The sequence below is a fragment of the Chelonia mydas genome, chromosome 1, assembly GCF_015237465.2.
Source record: "Chelonia mydas isolate rCheMyd1 chromosome 1, rCheMyd1.pri.v2, whole genome shotgun sequence".
Lineage (NCBI taxonomy): Eukaryota > Metazoa > Chordata > Testudines > Cheloniidae > Chelonia > Chelonia mydas.
The window spans coordinates 287,935,578-287,955,665 of NC_057849.1; the positions used below are offsets into that span (position 1 = coordinate 287,935,578).

The 20,088-nt window shown below is 39.6% G+C and overlaps 1 protein-coding gene and 1 long non-coding RNA gene across 8 annotated transcripts in view; one reads left to right on the forward strand and one right to left on the reverse strand.

The window, feature by feature from the left end:
• The window catches only part of LOC114020415, a 36,985-nt gene extending 36,216 nt beyond the window's left edge, over positions 1-769 (forward strand). The window contains exon 4 of the long non-coding RNA XR_005223624.2: positions 614-769. This is a non-coding gene — a long non-coding RNA (uncharacterized LOC114020415). The remainder of the gene's footprint in view (positions 1-613) is intronic.
• Positions 1-20,088, reverse strand: part of USP15 (ubiquitin specific peptidase 15) — a 132,996-nt gene that overhangs the window by 11,149 nt on the left and 101,759 nt on the right. For all 7 annotated transcript variants that reach the window (XM_037887602.2, XM_037887609.2, XM_037887615.1 and 4 more), the window contains 10 exons: positions 14,525-14,698; positions 10,415-10,573; positions 9,435-9,659; positions 5,626-5,709; positions 5,428-5,522; positions 3,425-3,616; positions 2,340-2,455; positions 1,041-1,316; positions 573-643; positions 83-198 (listed from right to left, as the gene is read on the reverse strand). In XM_037887602.2, the coding sequence (XP_037743530.1) occupies positions 83-198; positions 573-643; positions 1,041-1,316; positions 2,340-2,455; positions 3,425-3,616; positions 5,428-5,522; positions 5,626-5,709; positions 9,435-9,659; positions 10,415-10,573; positions 14,525-14,698 (1,508 nt within the window). The remainder of the gene's footprint in view (positions 1-82; positions 199-572; positions 644-1,040; positions 1,317-2,339; positions 2,456-3,424; positions 3,617-5,427; positions 5,523-5,625; positions 5,710-9,434; positions 9,660-10,414; positions 10,574-14,524; positions 14,699-20,088) is intronic.

The following is a 20,088-nucleotide window of genomic DNA, read 5'->3' on the forward strand; positions in this document are numbered from 1 at the left end:
AGCAAGTGCTCCATGGACCACAGTTTGAAACACACTGTCTACAGAACTAGTTCAGCACATCAAGTTTCATTTTTGCTCTTACCATGGATCTTCAGCACCTAGTTTCTCCTTTGTTGTAAATAGTTCAATGCAATCTTTTAATTTCACAAAAGGCTTTTTTGGAGGTTTATATTCCACACTTTCATGTTTTTCAAAATCCTAAAGAGAAGTATTTCTTGAGTTAAGAGAACAAATGAAACAAAACTCATTTTAGTGATATCGTCTTACTATGAACAGTACCTACAAGCTCCTAAATACGGAAAACTGCTCAGAATGTGTTCAAATGTAATTAAGTTTCACATCTTTTAGATTTATTCTTCTAAATTAGTAAGCCTCAGATCACCTAAATTGTTAGATATAAGGGGTTTCTTTTATGGTAAAGTAGTTTATTACAAAATGTACTATATCTCTCTACTCTTTCTTTGAAATATTTCTAGAAATCTACACTTCACATAAATAGTGCATTAAACCATATATTTGCATGATAAAAGTTTAGTAATTGCTGAAAAAGAAGCGTAAAATAAATGCCTTACCTCTGCTGCATTATCATCAAAGTATCTTTTTTTCATTTCAGGATCCCAATCCAAAGCAAGAAAAGATCTTTCTAAAAAGGAAAACACATGTTCCCCTCAAAAATACATTTATTATCTGAAAGTATGTTTAATTTGTAGCGATTACTAATCAAAATAAACTAAAATAACAGTTGGTACAAGTTTAAGAAAATCCAAAATTTGGTTTCATTAAAATGTGTGAAAGTTATGTGTTTCTAAAAATCAACAGCTTGCAATGTCAAGCTGAACAATGTTCGTTGGCTCGAACAAGAGATGATATACATATTTTCCTGAAGACAGACTATAAGCACATAGGTACATACACGTATGCACTGGGAAAAAAACATGAGTAGCCTACCAACAGAAGGCACAGCTGTTCAAGGAAATGGTACCAGAAACACAAAAAACATTGTGATCAAATTTAACCAAACCCATCCCCCAATGACTTACCATCAAGCCTGAGTTGCCTATCATCAAATCTAATATGTCTGGTATCATCTTTGATATAGTTGATGTCAGTACTGCCTAAATTGTTGAACTGGAATGTAAACAATCGTTTTTTGTGTCCCATGAGTAGTTGACCTTTGCAAGTTTCCTCAGTACACAATCCATTTTCAGAATCATTGTCTCCTCCAACTGAGTCTTCTGATTGGCTGTTTTCATTCTCGGAAGGAAGTTCCTGATCCTGGCTGGATTCGTCATCTTGTTCATCTGTCTCCATTTCACCTAACGAAATAGGGTGTAATTCAACAAATCTGACAGTGCATTCTATTTAGGCAGCGTTTTAAGGTGCTGCATTTTTCCTCCTACTATGAAGTTTTGCATTGTTATTGAAATTAGGAAAACCAGCAAAATCTAGACTGAAGGGCAAGATGTTTGTTATACTCCACAGGACTTGGGGCTTTTTGATTTTCTGGTAAGTACCTCACATGGTCTCCTTCCACATATACCATAGTTGAAGACGGTTTCTTACAAATTGGAAAGGACCCATCCTCACTCTATACACAACTTTACGTATGTACCACCACCATTTTCAATTTCATTTTAATGTTTCCCCCTTCAGCCAGTGTTCTCACACACTCCTCTTTTCACTTTCCTCATGCTTTCAGCACACACTGGAATGTTCAACTAAACTCTCTCTAGATTTATGACAAAAATATTTTCCTCTTTTGAACCCAGATGTCTGTGAACATGCTAAGAGTCCAACCAGCAAAAGGAAACGTGATACCACATTTTTAAGAGTTTAACTCCTAGCTAACAGGTCACCGCCACTCAAATTCTGCTAAGTTCCTTGCAATTACTGTCTCTTGAACAAATTGCCTTAAAAGTTAAAAGAAGAAAAATAACAGTCCTGCTGAGTTCAGTAAATTTGAAGCTTAAAGTAGCTACACCACTCAAAAGAAAGTTTAAATATCAAGGCTTTTAAGCCTCCAAATTGTCAATTTTAAAACAAATTTGGGGGCCAGCCTGGTGGTCTAGTAGCAATACATTATCCTGACAGCCAGGGAGTCAAATCTGGCTAAGTGAGAACTGGAAGTGCTGCAATGAACACTCCTCACATCCGTTTTTAACACTGCCTTTAGCTTAAGCTTACCTGCAGCGATACAGACTTAATGTGGTGGCTTTGAGGGTGGTGGTTAGAATCAAGAGGAAAAAGGGAGAATTACGTAATTGGGGCAGAAGGGCATTAAAGTATGAATCTTACACTGAACTCAAAATATTAAACAAGTGTAACTATTCAAGCCTTACTTGGGGATCCTTCTTCATGTATTCCATTCGGGCCATTACCATTGATACCATGGTCCTTACAGCAGTGTAGGGTTCCTTCAGTGTCTTCACTTTCAGTACATGTTTTCACATATCGGCTAAAATAAACAATTGAAAATAATAATGAACATTTGTATACCACTGGGTTTTGTTTAAGATGAATACTTGCTTGTAAAGTAATAAGAGCACTGAAAATACAGTAGGTAGTGTAAATGCTCTTACAACGTACTGTATTCCTGCCATGATTCACAGTTACATTAAAGGAATAAAGTGAACTCATATCAATTGCTGCAACAAACTGTTTCTGAAGCACATTTCTTCTTGCTTTTTCTATAGAGTTTTTTTAACTGTGTGCAATCTCCTTTGCTCTATATTAGTTTCTGTTTTATTTAGTATCCCAACCACACTGTCTATATAACTGGTCAGATATAGAAAAATTTTGTACACCTTGTACTATGAGGACATGTCTACAAGAGAAAGTTATACCAGCATAAGGTAAGGTGTGAATTTAAACTGATATAATTATACCTGAAGAAGAGTTTTGTGTGAGCTCAAAAGCTTGTCTCTCTCACCAACAGAAGTTGGTCCAATAAAAGATATTACCTCATCCACCTACCGGAATAACTCCCTGTGTGGATGTTCCTATTCCAGAATGAGAGTCTCCACGGGGAGAGCTATCCCAGTATAACTAATCTGGTACAACAGGTGAAACTTTCCCATGTAGACAAGCCCTAACTGCCATGATTAAACAACGCCCCCTCCACACACCAATAAACCCCAAACCAAAAAACCTCTTCCCTCAAATATAACCACCCTCCTTCAAACATGACACTATTTTTGAATGACGTAAATGCCATTAAAAAAATCGAACTAAAACCAAGTCTAGTTTGGCTCTCAAGAGGTTAAAAACTTGAGTAAAAAATAGTCTTATTTTACAGAAAACAAATATAACTGCCCGTGAAAGTCTAATCAGAGTTCCCTAACAATGCATATAAAAAGCAATCATCCTCAGAACCTGATTATTACTGTTACTTACATTTAAAAAAATTTTCAAGTAATATTCTTACCACATTCTCAACAGCAGAAGGTTATACAGTTTATCTTCAGTATTGTTTCTAGGCACTGTTATAAGAAAAGGCTGACCAAACAGCGAAGAACCACTATGGTGGCTGTAACTGGTATGTCTATACTTTTCCCTTAAACAAACAGGAATTATGACTTGCTCTGTATCCTCTGTTCTGTTGATAGCGATTTCAAATCTTAAAAAATAGAAAAGCAGGCAAGACAAAGGTCATTTAGAAGAATCTGACAGAAAACCAAGACTTCTGTTTATTGCATGTTTCTTCTATGCAATTAATTTATTTAGCTGTAACTAAATCCAACTCCACACAAATTTATACTTAATATTAGGGCTGTCAAGTGATTTAAATAAATGATATTCTATTATTGTTTGATTCATTTTTTTAATATTTTTGGATGTTTTCTACATTTTCAAATATACTGATTTCAGTTACAACACAGAATACAAAGTGTACAGTGCTCACTTTATATTTATGTTTATTACAAACATTTGCACTGTAAAAAACAAAATTCACCCAATACAAATACTGTAGTGGAATCTCTATCATGAAAGTTGAACTTACAAATGTAGATAAATTACATACAGAAAAAATAACTGCATTCAAAAATCAAACAAAGGAAAACGTTAGAGCCTATGAGTCCGCTCAATCCTACTTCTTGTTCAGCCAATCGCTAAGAGAAACAAGTTTGTTTACATTTGCAGGAGATAATGCTGCCTGCTTCTTGTTTACAATGTCTCCTGAAAGTGAGAATAGGCATTCGGGTGGCAATTTTGTAGCCGGTATTGCAAGGTATTTAGCAGATATGCTCAACATTCATATGCCCCTTCATGCTTCGGCCACCATTCCAGAGCACGTGTCCATGCTGATGATGGATTTTGCTCAATAACAATCCAAAGCAGTGTGCACCGACGCATGTTAATTTTCATCATACAAGTCAGATGCCACCAGCAGAAGGCTGATTTCTGTTTTGGTGGTTCGGGTTCTGTAGTTTCCACATCGGACTGTTGCTCTTAACTCTTCCGAAAGCATGCTCCACAAATTGTCCCTCTCAGATTTTGGAAGGCACTTCAGATTCTTAAGCCTTGAGTTGAATGCTGTAGCTATCTTTAGAAATCTCATATTGGTACCTTCTTTGCGTTTTGTCACATCTATGGCGAAGGTGTTCTTAAAACGAACAACACGTACTGGGTCATCATCCGAGACTGCTACAACATGAAATATATGGCAGAATGCAGATAAAAGAGTAGGAGACATACAGTTCTCCCCCAAGTTCAGTCACAAATTTAATTAACACTTTTTTTAACGAGCATCATCAGCATGGAAGCATGTCCTCTGGAATGGTGGCCGAAGCATGAAGGGGCATATGAATGCTTAGCATACCTGGTACGTAAATACCTTACAAAGCAGTCTACAAAATCACCACACGAACGCCTGTTCTCACTTTCAGCTGACATTCTAAATAAGAAGCGGGCAGCATTATCTCCTGTAAATGTAAACAAACTTGTTTGGCTTAGCGATTGGCTGAATAAGTAGAACTGAGTGGACTTGTAGGCTCTAAAGTTTTACATTGTTTTGTTTTGGAGTGCAGTTCTGTAACAAAAAATATCTATATTTGTAAATTGTACTTTCAAAATAAAGAAATTGCACTACAATCGCTACAGAAATACTATTTCTTTTCTTTATCATTTGTACAGTGCAAATATTTTTAATCAAAAATAATATAAGGTGAGTACTGTACACTTCATATTGTGTTGTAACTGAAATCAATATATTTGAAAATGTAGAAAAACATCCAAAATATTTAATAAATTTCAAGTGGTATTCTATGGTTTAACAGTGCGATTAAAACTGGGATTAATCGCAATACATTTTTTTTAATCACGATTAATTTTTTTGAGTTAATCACATGAGTTAGCTGGTATTAAATCGACAGCCCTACTCAATATGTAAGTATTTCCTGACAATAAAAAGAGACTATTTGAACTTACACATAGATGTCATCGCGTTCCATAATACTACTCAAATTTTCATCCATAGCAAATATTCTGTGGAACCTATGATTGTATATATCAGTAACTATCATCTAAAAGGAAATAAAAAATTAAGTCACTCTTAAATTGGTTTAAAAACACTGAAAATATTTAACATTGGGCTATGTATAAATGATTACCTCAGCAATGTCTTACCTTATCTGCAGCAACACCAGACAAAGTTGACAGTGCTGTGCAAAGGTCCAGTATATTTCCAATTTTCGGAACTACTACTTTGTACTAAAAAAAAAAGTGATAATTTTTCACTCTTAAAGGACTGAAGCCGCTTGAGAAAAGTTGTCATACGTCCACAGTTTGTGTACAGTCTTAGTGTGCGTCTTTACATTCTTATTTAGATTCTCATTATATACGGAATTTATAACCTACCATGTAACAGATTTACTCATTACGTTTATTTGTTACTGCAAATACATTCTGGACATCCACAGTTTTATTAGTCTAAAAGTGAGCATACTAATAGTACATATAATACTCTACAATGTGCTATTTCATGTGAGGCCACTTCTTTCCCATACAAAAAACCAACAGTGAAATGTATTTAGACACAGGGTAATAATTTTCAAACACACCTATACCCCATTTTCAAAAGTGACTTAGGCCTGGTCTATACTACAAAGTTAGGTCAAAGTAATCCGCCTTGCCTTGACCTATTTATGCATAAGTCTACACTCAAATTTGTCTCTGGAAAACATAAGCAACCCGTTATGGTAACACAGTTAAACCACCTCCCCAAATGACTTTGAGCCATAGTCAAAAGAACGACCATATTGGCTCAGACCCAAGTTCCATCTAGCCCTGTAGCCTGTCTTGCAACAGTGGCCAGTGCCAGGTGCCCCAGAGGGAATGAACAGAACAGGTAATCGTCAAGTGATCCATCCCTTGTTGCCTATTCCCATTTTCTGGCAAACAGAGGGTAGGGACTTCATTAACGTTTAGTCGACCTACTAAGGTCAATGCAGTGTAAGTGCAGACAACTGCATGACCTATGTCAACTCTAACAGTTCTCCAGCAGCTGTTCCAACAAGGCTGTTCTCTGCAACACTGACTGTTCTGGTCACAATTGTGAATTCCACTGCCCCGGAGTCTCCTGTGTATTTCTGAAATGCCTTTTCCTGATTGCCCACCATGGCAAGCACACCTAGCAGCTCTCCCTTGTGTGCAGCTGACTAACCGACCACATCAGCTCCATGTACTAGACATGCTCCTGCCTAGAGAGACAGGAGATATTGGATCTCCTGTGCCCGTGGGTAGAAGCAGCTGTGCAGGCACAACTACAGACCAATCATACGAACGTGGACATCTACGAGCAGATTGCACAGGGGATGCAGGAGAAGGGGTACGAAAGGGATCAGTAACAGTGCTGCATGAAAGCAAAGGAACTGTGACAGGCATACGAGGCCAAGAAGGCTAGCAATCAATCTGGTGATGAGCCACAGACCTGATGCTTTTACAAAATGCTGCATGAGATGCCCACCAGCACCCACAGACACTGTGGATACCTAGGAGAAGCCTGGACAGAGACCCCTGCTCTGGACACAAGGAGGGGAACCCAGTGTGGGGGTGAGGGTATCCAGCTATGCCACAAGTCAGGACCTGTCAAGACTCCACCACAGCCTAGACAGTCCCAACAGTTACGCATGGATGAGCCCAATGAAGGGGAAGGAATCTTGTGTAAGTGCGTGCAGGTGTTTTTCCTTACAGTGTTTAAATGTAAAGAGGTGCCCAGCCCAACTCTTAAGTTAATAGGACACCGGTATCGATTTTTCATTGTTTTACTTGTACGAGAAACAGTAGCAGCGCAATGAACAGAAATAGTGTTATCTGCTTTTCATATCCTGGTAGGATAAGGTTGAGGGGCCATGCAGAGCAATGTTGTTTATGCACACAGGGATGTCCCTTGTATCCTCCTGAGAGAGCCAGATGAAACTTTCATGGAGATATGCAGCAATCCTCCCCCTGGATTTTTTTTTTTTTTTTAAATTCCATTAAGTACAAAGGAAAAAAGTCAAGTCAATCCAAGCATGGTCACACGGTGTTAACAACTATTATAACAACATGAAGTTAGATGTTCTAGATACTACTCAAGGTTTCAGAAAAAACTGGTAGGAACAACAAGCAGGTGAAATTTTTCTTTAACTATGGTAAGAACTCCGAAGATGATTATTTTTAATTCTTGGCAATCTTTCTCACTGTAGGCTTGCCAGTGCTTTTTCAAAGACTAAAAATGCAACTTTTTAACTTGCCAAATGGATTGCTGTTTTGTGTGAAGACAGACATCATTTTGCAGCATTTTCAACCTGGGGAAGTGACTGAACTTTGGGTTCCTGCATGGAGATGCAGAACACTGATCAGATGACCAAAACAAAGATTTAATATTAAGCTCTTCAGGATTGTGTCCAGAAACATGTCTGTCTGTGCATGCATAGTTTGTCCCAAGAAGATTTCAGACGGACATTTCTTAGCACTTATGTGCATCAAAGAGACACAAGAGTAACTAGAAATAGACAATTATCTCATGAGTTAATTTCCAAATGAAAAAAAATTTCATATCCAACCATGAGGGCTCAACCTGTCTCTTCAGCTTCTCCTGAAAGTCACACTATTACCTTAAACTCAATGCACCTAAACTCCACTCCTGCTTTTTTCCTCCCTCTGTGCTACACTATTCTCCACTTACTACTAAAGTTACTATCTTCTCTGGTTTCAGAGTAGCAGCCGTGTTAGTCTGTATTCGCAAAAAGAAAAGGAGTACTTGTGGCACCTTGGAGACTAACAAATTTATCTGAGCATAAGCTTTCGTGAGATGCAGCCGATGAAGTGAGCTGTAGCTCACGGAAGCTTATGCTCAAATAAATTTGTTAGTCTCCAAGGTGCCACAAGTACTCCTTTTCTTTTTACTATCTTCTCTATTACTCAGTTGTGTAACTGCTATCTTCGACTCCTCTTTCGCTTGACCCATCCAACCAGATTATGTCCAAACCTTGACTTTTTCCCCTCCACAAGCCAACCTCCTTTCTGCTCCTGCAGTCGAAACTCTCATCGGGTTCTTGTCTCCCACCTCACTTACTGTACCTGCCTCCTTAACATGCACATTGCCCCCTTCAGTCCAAAAAACATTGCTGCTAAAGTAACTCAGTTCTGGCGTTGTCACTCTTCTCTCCCATCTTCCACTGTTCCCCCGCCTCTACTACACCAGGTTCAAGTATTCAAGGGCTTTCACAACTCAGCCCCTTCCTATTTAACCACCCTTACATATCTCCTACAATCTCTTCCACCAACTACAGTCTGTGAATCTCAATGTCTGCTTCTCCCACAATAGTCTATGGGCTCTGTTCCAAGTCACTCCTTTCGCATCTAATTCCCTCTTGAATTGGCCCACAAGACCACCCTTTCCACATTCAAATATTTTCTGAAGATCCTTTGATGACTACAGAATATTTGCTGACTAATAATGGAAAATTGAGGGCAACTGGGCATAGTTTACATATTTAATAAAAAATAAAAATCTGTATCAAGAACTCACTTTACTAGTGCATTGTACTCCACCGAACTTTTGATGTTTGTCATTTTAGACTTGGGGCAGGGACTGTGAATTTCTTTATGTTTGCATAGCAAGTAGCTTATTTTGACAATATTGGAAACAAACTAATAATAAATAATAATAATAAAGAACACAGCCTGGATTTAAAAGATTAGGGGAAATTAATATAGTAGTAAAATAAATTATCAATATCTTCCTTGAAATTGAGTAGAGTTATAGTAAAATGTGTCTTTTACAAAGTTTCCTCATTAATAAGTAACAGAGATGAAAGTCAAAAAACCGTACCATCCTGACAAATTTAATTTGTCAGATTTACTGCCTGTTCTGTCAAGTGTTAAAAACATGAACAGAAAAAAAGATTTTAACACCACAGACGTTTTACGTAAACAAAAATATTTCTTACCTGCATAGGTTTAGTAAGTGGATCCATTCTAACTAAATAAACTTCCAAAGTGCGTTCTTTTTTCATGGGTAATGGAAGTGTCAAGTAACAAAAGGGATCAAAGGTTACAGAAATCTTTGCACATTCAGGGCAAACAAGGGTGGATTTAAAAAGACCATGAAATATATCTACAATGATGGAATCATTTCTTTTTAAATGGTTCTCCCAGGCTTCCTCAGCAACCACCTACAATTAAAATAGAACTTGGGTTATAGCAAAAAAACCACACTAATGAAATGCATGTTATGTATTACTGATACAAGTCGTTAATATGAGACTATCCATTACATGGATTAAATGTACAAAAAAAAAGTCTGACCCCAAGGACTGCACATGGGCTGACTACAGCAATGACACCTCACTTGTTAAGGGGATTGTGAGAGTTAAACACTTGTTAGGATAGAGACTCAGAAATCAGCTCCAATGGATGTTTGATCTATTTGGCTGAGTAACTGGACAAAAAGGAAGTTGAAGACAAAAATCCCCATCTGAAGTAGCCCAGGGTTAGTGTGTATAATGATGCTCTACAGACAAGCAACTTAGGGCTGTGGAGTTTCCCTAGTTAGGAGTATAGATGAGAGAGGCAGGAAACAGGAACTGACAAGTATGCTGAAAGTAAGAGACTGCAAGACCAGGGGTCCAAAATGCACCTGCTTTTCTTGGCGTGTTGGATGGAGTCTCTGCAAGTGGAATTATCTCTGTATAGCCTTGATGCTCTTTTTGCTATCTCTTTTCAAAGTAAACAGGAATTGTGTACATGTAAATAAATGAGACTACAAAATATCTTGAGTCTTTGTATCCATTAAATTCTCTTCCCCTAAATTCTCTGCCACTAAGCAGCCCCCCCAAATGTTAATGCTTGACAAAGGGGCAACAATATCTTACAACGTACTGTAGCATTAAGTAATGAACACAAAGAAAACCAATACTAAGAACATTACCTTGTCTGGCCTTCCATCTGCATCCTTTAATTGAATATAAGGCTTTTTCCTAATCCGATTCAAATCTTCATGTAAACCATCTAAAAGAAAAGCTAGAAGTTCTTGACAGTCTTGTTGCTGATATCCAGAAAACTGAGGTGCAAATCGTCCCACTTGTGTCTAGAGAGCATATATGAAAATTTTCAGTTTGGGAAATTTAAAGTTTGATTTTGTGTAAACTAATAAATAGCCAGGGGCTACCAGCACGTAACAATGCTTAGAAATCAATGATTGCATCTGGTACCTTGTGTTTTCAAGAATGGCTGCCACTCAGGGGCCATAGCAAGGAATATTACATAGCTGAACATGCTTGCATGGAGCTTTGGGAGGAGCTCTTGGAGAGGAAGGATGTTTTTGTGGTTAAAAAACACTGCACTGGTACGCAGGAGGTCTGGGTTCTATTCCCAACTATACTACAGATTACTCCTTAGACTAGTCACTTAACACCTCTCTGTAACTCAGTGTCCCCATTTGTAAAGGGGAGCATTGTAAGGATAAATTCTTAAATGTTTGTGAGACATTCAGATACTATATGGAAAGTGCCATAGTAGTAAACACTATAATGAAAAGATAGGCGTACAGGCTGCTATGTTAGTACAAGAGAAGCAGGCTAAAGCTCGTCAAACCAGTTGAATGAGGAAGAAGGGTCAAGGAGGATATTTTTTTCAGAAATGATTTGGGGCTGGCAAACAATGGCAGATCAATCACTGCTAACGAGGGAGCCTGCAGCCAGAGTGCCACCCCAAGAGTAGGGAAGTGGTGGTATGGCCGGCAAAGGGGCATGTCCATGATGGAAGGCAGAAGTAGAAATGATGCAAGGATTCAGCACCTCCTCCCCTCAGCCTCTACAGGCAGGGCACTAATGGAGCTCTGGCCACAGTTTAATGCTGCCCTCGCTGGGTAAACATTATTTGCTTTCTGGGTGGTGAAACAGCCCCACGGTGCAATGCCCTCCGACTGCTGAGGACAGCTATCACCAGTGGGGGGTTAATCTAGTGCAGTAAACAAGAAAAAAAAAAAAACCCTCTCGCAATCCCCCACAAATGTAAACGATAGAATAGAAAAAAAAGACTATAACTGACAGACATATGCAAGAGACAAAACACTGTAAGAAGAGAATTATAAGGTAAAAATATTAATGAAAGGAAAATAACATGGAAGCAGAAAAATATATGGTAGAGAAGTAAGTGACCAGAAGACAATGAGGATTAACAACAACTAAAAACATTAGTATGCTTATTAACAATAACCAAAAGCTAACAAAGATCTGGGATATAAAAATACAGTATCAAATTAAAGAAAGAGGAAATTATAGCACAGTAAAATGAATCAGTGGTGTCCTATTTAAAATACTATGAACAGTCCACATTACTTTTTAAAGGGAAGCATAATACAGGAAATATTTCGTACATGGTCTTAAGTTTCTAAATTATTCAAATAAGCATAGAGAAAAAAAGTCTTATTCTTGTAAAAGAGCCGAGGAAAATTACATAAACTTCTGACTAGACTATAGAAAAAACATCTTGAGAGCATGTTAAAGTCAAGATGAAACAGCCTGAAAATCAGTCAAGGGAAAGATATAGCGCTACAGAAATGACGCTACAACTAACATTTTGAATTAAAATATATAATGAATACAAAGCACAGCAAAAAGAGTAACTAGATTTTTTGGGGGGGGATTTTTCTTAAGAAAGTAAATAGTTGACTGAAAAATTGTTATGATGTGTACAGAGTTGTTGTAGCTGCGTTGGTCCCAGGATATTAGAGAAACAAGGGAGGTCAGATAATATTGGACTTTTTAAAGAGAGGCATCTGGGAGAGGGAGAATTTTCAAAAGCTTGTCTCACCAACAGAAGTTGGTCCAATAAAAGATATTACCTCACCCACCTTGTTGCTCTAAATTGTTAAGAGGCAGCCAACTGAATGGACCGCTAGCTCACTGTTTCAAAACTCAATTTTTAAAATTATTTGTAGAGCTGTCAATAGAATACCATTTATTTAAATAATTTTTGGATGTTTTCTACATTTTCAAATATATTGATTTCAATTACAACACAGAATACAAAGTGTACAGTGCTTACTTTATATTTATTTTTGTAAAAAAATAAAAGAAATAAAAGAAACAGTATTTTTCAATTCTAATACAGAGGTGGGCAAACTACGGCCTGCAGGCCAGATCTGGCCCGTCAGGGCTTTGGATCCAGCCTGCGCGATTGCCACCCCTGTGGTGCTGCGAGGTTAAGGCAGGCGCCACTCCCAGAAGCGGCTGGCACCAGGTCCCTGTGGCCTCTGGGGGAGCAGGAGGGGGCAGAGGGCTCCACACGCTGCCCTTGCCTGCAGGCACCGCCCCATGCAGCTCCCACTGGCTGGGAACGGGGAACCACAAGCCTGCCTTAGCCCTGCTGCACGCCACTGCCACCCCAGAGCCACTCAAGGTAAGCAGCGCCAGCCCGGAGCCTGCATCCCAACCCCCTGCCCTGAGCCCCTGCCGCACCCCTCCTGCACATCAACCTCCTGCCCTGAGCCCCCAACCCCCTGCCCTGAGCCCCCTCCCACACTCTGCACCCCAACCCCCTGGCCTGAGCCCCCTTGTACAGCCTGCACCCTTCCTGTGCCCCTACCCCTTGCCTTGAGCCCCTTCCTGCACACCACACTCCCTCCCACATCCCCTCACGCACCCCAACCTCCTGCCCCAGCCCTACATTCATGGCCCTGCATGCAATTTCTCTACCCAGCTGTGGCCCTCAGGCCAAAAAGTTTGTCCACCCCTGACCTATACAAGCACTGTCGTGCAATCTCTTTATCGTGAAAGTTGAACTTACAAATGTAGAATTATCTACAAAAAAACATGCATTCAAAAACAATGTAAAATTTTAGAGCCTGCAAGTTCATTCAGTCCTATTTCTTGTTCAGTCAATCGCTCAGACAAACAAGTTTGTTTACATGTGCAGGAAATAATGCTTGCCACTACTTGTTTATGATGTCACCTTAAAGTGAGAACAGGCATTCGCATGGCACTGTTCTAGCCTGCGTCACAGGATATTTATGTGCCAGATGAGCTAAAGATTCATATGTCCCTTCATTCTTTAACCACCATTCCAGAGGACATGCATCCATGCTGATGATGGGTTCTGCTCGATAACTAGCCAAAGCAGTGTGGCCTGATGCAGGTTCATTTTTATTATCTGAGTCAGATGCCACCAGCAGAAGGCTGATTTTCTTTTTTGGTGGTTTGGGCTCTGTAGTTTCTGCATCGGAACTTAAAAGAATGTTGCTCTTTTAAGACTTCTGAAAGCATGCTCCACACCCTGTCCCTCTCAGATTTTGGAAGGCACTTCAGATTCTTAGACCTTGGGTCGAGAGCTGTAGCTATCTTTAGAAATCTCACATTGGTACCTTCTTTGTATATGGTCAAATTTGCAGTGAAAGTGTTCTTAAAATGAACATGTGCTGGGTCATCATCTGAGACTGCTATAACATGAAATATATGGCAGAATGCGGGTAAAACAGAGAAGGGGACATATAATTATCCCACAAGGAGTTCAGTCACAAATTTATTTAACGCTTTTTTTTTTTAAGTGAGCATCATCAGCATGGAAGCATGTCCTCTGGAGTTTTGTTTTTGAGTGCAGTTATGTAACAAAAAAAAGTCTACATTTATAAGTTGCACTTTCACGACAAAAAGACTGCACTACAATACTTGTATGAGGTGAACTGAAAAATACTATTTTTTATCGTTTTTACAGTGCAAAGATTTGTAATAAAAAATAATGTACACTGATTTCAATTACAACACTGAATACAATACATATGAAAACGTAGAAAAAACATCTAAAATATTTAATAAATTTCAACTGGTATTCTATAGTTTAACAGTGCAATTAAAACTGTGATTAATCGCAATTAATTTTTTTAATCATGATTAATTTTTTTGAGTTAATAGTGTGAGTTAACTGTGATTGACAGCCCTAATTATTTGTTATATGTTTTATACATTTCATATACTTCAGCTGCGAAAACAAATTCACTGTATACATTCAAACTCAAAATTATAATTTAAGTAATACCAACCTTAAATGCTCTTGGTGTGACGTAGCTGTATTTTCCTGACCATATTTGCTTGATGAGCTCTGCATAAGCTTTTGCTATTTCACCTCGCATTCCTAAAGGATTGTCAAAATTTAGCTCGTCCTGATATTTGTCATTTAGGAAGTATTCTGTTAGTGGAGGTGTGTTGCTCAGACACTGTGAATGGAAATATTAAATACTTAAAATAAAAAGGGTGATTTTAATTAGCTTTGCAAAAAATGCTCAATCTTTGTTAAAGTAGCCATTTTTCTGTAAGTCAAATAAAATAAATATTTGCCTGTTAATAACTGAACTATAATACCTGCAGGAAAGAAATTACAACATTCTGTAGAAGCAGTAATTACGATAGGTATTGCAGCCATATGCAGTGTATTTAGGGATCACGTATTACATTTATGAATGTTGTATGTATCATTGTGGGTCAGGGATTGTACGCAAATCCAAGGTGGGAGGGGTAGCAGAGCTCCCCCAGGAATAACAGTGGGGAGAGATTACTCAAGTCCCTGAGTTTGTAAACAGCTCCAGAGAAGTACTTCCCTCTAGAGTGGTTTTCATATATTGGGGTTAGGGCAGTCCCAGAGGAAAGGCAAAGGTACAAAGGAAGAACTTGGCATAGAACAGTTGAGTTTAAAAAGACTCAGAGCATTCTTTCCAACTGACATGAACTTTTGCCCAACAGGGGAGCCAAGCCCTTGCCAGAAGGGTTGGAAGCTTTTTAACTTGCCAAGGCCTTGGGCAATTTCTGGTATGTTTAGTGAGAGGGTAAGTCCTTTTATGTTTATTTATTTATTTTCTATATGCTTTATGTCCTGAATAGATGTACTCTGCTGAAAACGAGCTGTGTGGTAACTTGTAACTGTTGCCATACACTGTTCACAGCCCTTGGAGAGAGAGCAGAGTTTAGGTGCTGTCTACAGTCAAACTGGCTTGCTGGGGATATCAAAGTGCACTGCAGGGGACTGTGGCCTAAAATCCTTTCTGGAGAAAGAAGGGACAGAGATTCCTGTCCAGGGAGATGTAGGCTAAAGTCCTGAAACCCCAACTGGCATTCCCAGAGCAGACCATGGAGAAGGTCAAAGGTGCAGTTACTCCAAAATTGATAGTAATACTACTACTAAGAAGTAAAATATCTAAAATTTCTACCCAACAAATGTAATGGTTTTATACCAAGCCTAGTTGCTACAGTGGCAGTTGTCATTACTGGCACTACCATGAGGGATGGCTTTTGAAAAGTTTCACCGACACAATGCAGCATACACTTCAAATGCCCCAAGAACAAGCCATAATAGAGATTAAATATTGTGTTTCAAAGTTGAGAGTCTACCTTCCACCAACCGTGGGAAAAGACATTGTTTACAAGTATTTACTACAGCTTGTTTAAGAACTTGGAAGACTAATAAACTGGCTTCTCCTGGTCGAAGCATCAAAGTTACAGGAGTGATAAGAGAATATGGTTATTTACGTGGATGAACATGTCAAAATATCAAATACTAGTAACAGCAATGGACTGATATTCTATCTTTTCCTGACAGAGTCAATCAAATTCAAACCTAAAGACAATTTCTCATCTAACAACATTCAGTGAAAAGTACAGTGACCTTCCACAGTAATTCTCAGTGGATGGTTAGATCAGCTTCCTTTAATGTTTTAACTTTAAAATGCTAGCATTGTATTTATAACCTGTTTGGGTTCTGTGCTTCCTTTAATGGTTACTTGTTGCCCACCAATGGCACTGGCCACTAAGCAGAGACATCTCTGGGCTGATTTACAAAACCTATTCTGCTTCAGTGGGATTTGTATCAGGTCTTAATGCCATCTTGGAAACCTTATAAACTACAGAATAGAGATAATACAGAAAGCCATCCATAATAATGCCTTCTGATGCTATTTATTACACAGACAGCTAAAACAGTTCTCCAAAGGCCTTAGCTTGTCTGATGAAACCTTTTATTTGTTCTCTGAACAAGTCTGCATTCTTGGGTTAGCATTTAAAGGGAATCCTTTCATGAGAACTACTGAAAAACCATTTATAACATCTTGGAAAATTCAGCATGACTTTTCCCTTCAACTCAGACTTTGTCATCATCCAGTTTTTACACCATTTTCTCATGCAGCTTTACTTAAAACAAAAACTATCAGTTTGCCTTCTCTGCTCCCTTAAAGATGTCCCCCATATCACATACTCCCATTTGCTATGCCACACAAACACACACGGACTGGACGGAGTTCCTCCACTACACAGTACAAGGGTCTTCTGCATTCTCCTTCTCCAAGCAAGAGGGGGTTCTAGGAACAGGCAGCTCTTTTTCCTTCCCATCCTCCTCCTAGTAAGGATAAAGGGAGTGACTGAGTACAGCTGGGTCCTCTTCCTCTTACTTGTTTACAACCTCCTTCGGAAGCTAACTGAAGATGATGGGGAGGATTGAAAGGGGAGAAACACAGCATCAGTTTCACCACTCAGAAGGGGAGAGAATTTTTTTTTTTTTTTTTTATCACCATCAAACTTCTCTCCCCTTTTTAGGCGAATTATTCTTGTCTACGGTGAGTAGACAAGAGCACAAGCCTATAGAAAAACCTCATGCATGTGATTTCACATTCACATGTGCATGTCACATTCGTCCCCCTCCCCCACAACATTTTTTTGCATGGGCTGTAAGTCCTGCAGAGAAATACTCTCAATAGGCAAAAATACAGTTTCCATTAGAATTGATTTTTAAAAGATTCATACAAATATACTAGTTAACAGTGTTGCTTTAAATTGAATTTGGTCTGTAAGTAATAATTATAATTAAAATTACCAAAAAGTATTCAAATGTAACGTAACATTTAGTAATATGAGTAGGTGATCAGAAAAAAAATGTGATGACCTTATTTTTTGAAAGTTTTAATCTGACCATGTGACCTTACCCTGACCTGCTGTAGCTCCCAACATAGCAACATCAATCTCTATGTTTCACTAAAAATGAAAACCAAAACATATACCCTTGGTTACTGTAAAACCTCAAACCTATATAATACACATGGGTTTCTGTCTTTCTCAGAATACCTATTCAGACTGGTCTGAGTAGAGCCATAGATTTGCTGCAGATTATTTTTCTCTTTTCTTTACAACCATTTCAATGCTCCAATACAACAAGACACAAACTGTGGGATTGGAACACATGGCATTTATCTGATAGAACATATGTCTACACTGCAATTAAAAACCTGTGGTTGACCTGTGCCAGCAGACTCAGGTTTCTGGGGCTTCGGCTAAAGAGCTGTTTAATTGCGACATAGATGATTGGGCTTGCGCTGGCGCCCTGGTAGATGCGAGGGTCCCAGAATTCGGGCTGCAGCCTGAGCATCTACACGGTAGTTAAATAGCCCCTTAGACTGAGTCAGCTGGCACAGGCCTGCTGCGGGTGTCTAACTGCAGTGTAGACATACCCAAAGTAAGTACTTCTGAAATACAGAGCTGTCACCTCTTCTATAATCTCAGATGTCACCACTTAGAAGACAGCCATGAAAGCTGGGGGAAACTATTTCACTTTGTCTACATGTTGAGAGAGACTAAACAATTTTTATGAAAATGTTCAGTTCTTGAAGAGATTATAGACAGGAGTTAAATCACCAGGACTTCAGACGGCAAATTCAGATGTGTCTTGCAGATAATTAGGAGGAAGTCTACCATCCAGTTGTTGTCCCATTTGACCTGATGAGAAGATTATGCACTAGGGAACATTTCTGCTTGGGGCCTGGTGAATATTTGTGAGGGCCCGGTAGCAAGGTTGAAGCAAGTGGGCATGGTTGTCTCTGCTTATAGCCCTGCCTTCCTTCTTAAACAGGCCCTGGCACAGCCAAGACCTGGACTGGCCACTGAGGTCTGAAGTGTTTCCTTGAAGGTGCTGGGGCACAGAGGTCCAGGGACTTGAGGGTGCTCTAGAATCCTTCAGACCATGGAGCTTTGCATCCATCTGCTCTGAGAAGAGGGAAACTCCCTCGAACCGAAGGTCCAGAAGGGACTGTTGAACCTCAAAGATAGGCCTGAGGACTGGCACCAGGAGCATCTTTGCATGACTACTGCTGATGCCATAGTTCTGGCAGCTGCATCCACGGTGTCAAGGGCAGCTTGCAGGGAAGCCCTGGCTATAGCCTTCCCTTCCTCCACCAAAGCGGAAAATTTCTGTTTGGACTCCTGGGGCAGCGAGTTTTTCAATTTTGAAATGGATCCCAGATGTTAGAGTCATACCTCCCGAGCAATGCCTACTCGCTGGAGATGCGGAGGGGCAAACCACAAGTAGAATAAACTTTTCTACCAAAAAGGTCTAGTTTCTTTGAGTCCTTCGCCTGGGGGGGGTCACACCTTGCAGCCCCTGCCTGTCTCTTTCGTTGGCCGCAAAGACCACAAAGAGACCCAGGAGAGGGATGGGAATATAAGTACTCATACCACATGATGGGAACAAAGTACTTCTTCTCTGCCCTTTGAAGCGGGAGGTATCTGCCATAAGGTTTTGATTGAACCGATACTGGCCTCATTGAGGGGTAGGGCCACCCTCAACAGGGCCACTGCGGCCAAGGTGTTGACCAGGCTGTGGGAGGAGTCTTTCAGTACCTCCACTTCCAGCCCTAGGTTTGAGGCCACTCTCTTCAGTAGACCCTGGGGAGCTTTGAAGTCTTCTTGAGGTGTCGAGCCACCCATACCTGACACTGCCTTCTCTCGGGAGGAGATGGTCTGCACTAGCAGGGGGCCCTCCTCCTCTTCTTCTGCACTGACCAGATCCTGTAGTTCCAGGTCTTGAGTATCGGTACCGGGCTCAGTACTGGTTTCCAGGTTGGATGCTGGTCAGTGTGACAGAGGAGCTCTTCCCTCGGAAACCACCGAGCAGAGGAGTGGCTTCCGTTAACAAAAGGCCAATTCAAGACTCTCAACCTGGAACATCTTAATATCTTTAAAGTCATTAGCAAAGTCAGTTACAGCAAAAGAATCACTAAAAAAAAGCACTGATTAAGAAAATAGTAATGAAAATTAGAACACAGCTTTTTTTGGTTAGGAACTCTGTGAGGCACTAAAATATTTACAGAAATAAGATGGGTACAGAAGTAGTTAGTTTAGGTTACAAGACATACACTGTGTAGTGCTCCAAAAGCAAGTATCTTGCTTTCTCACAGATTACATTTTCAGGATTTGATGTCATGACAAGTAAGCGGAAAGGTTACAGACTTGGGCTTTAGAAGAGGGAGTAAAGACTACAAGATGCCTGAAAGGAACAGACTGATTCCTTCAAAAGCAGACACTGATTGGAACCAAATGTCCTCCCAACTTCCTTCAGTTGTTGGTAAAGGAACCTGACCCACAACAGTTTTAGAGAAGGTGAGGCAACATGCATTTGTCCAAAATGCTGAAGTATTATCTAGAATTTATTCTAGATTTCTAATCAGAAACTGGAAAGAGTTCAGTTAGGTTTTTAATGAAAAAAATAGTATGTTCAGGAGTATTTTCAAGTAGATCTTGTTTCACCTCATCTGATTCTGGCTCACAGGTCAGACTCCAAGGTTTGGAGTCT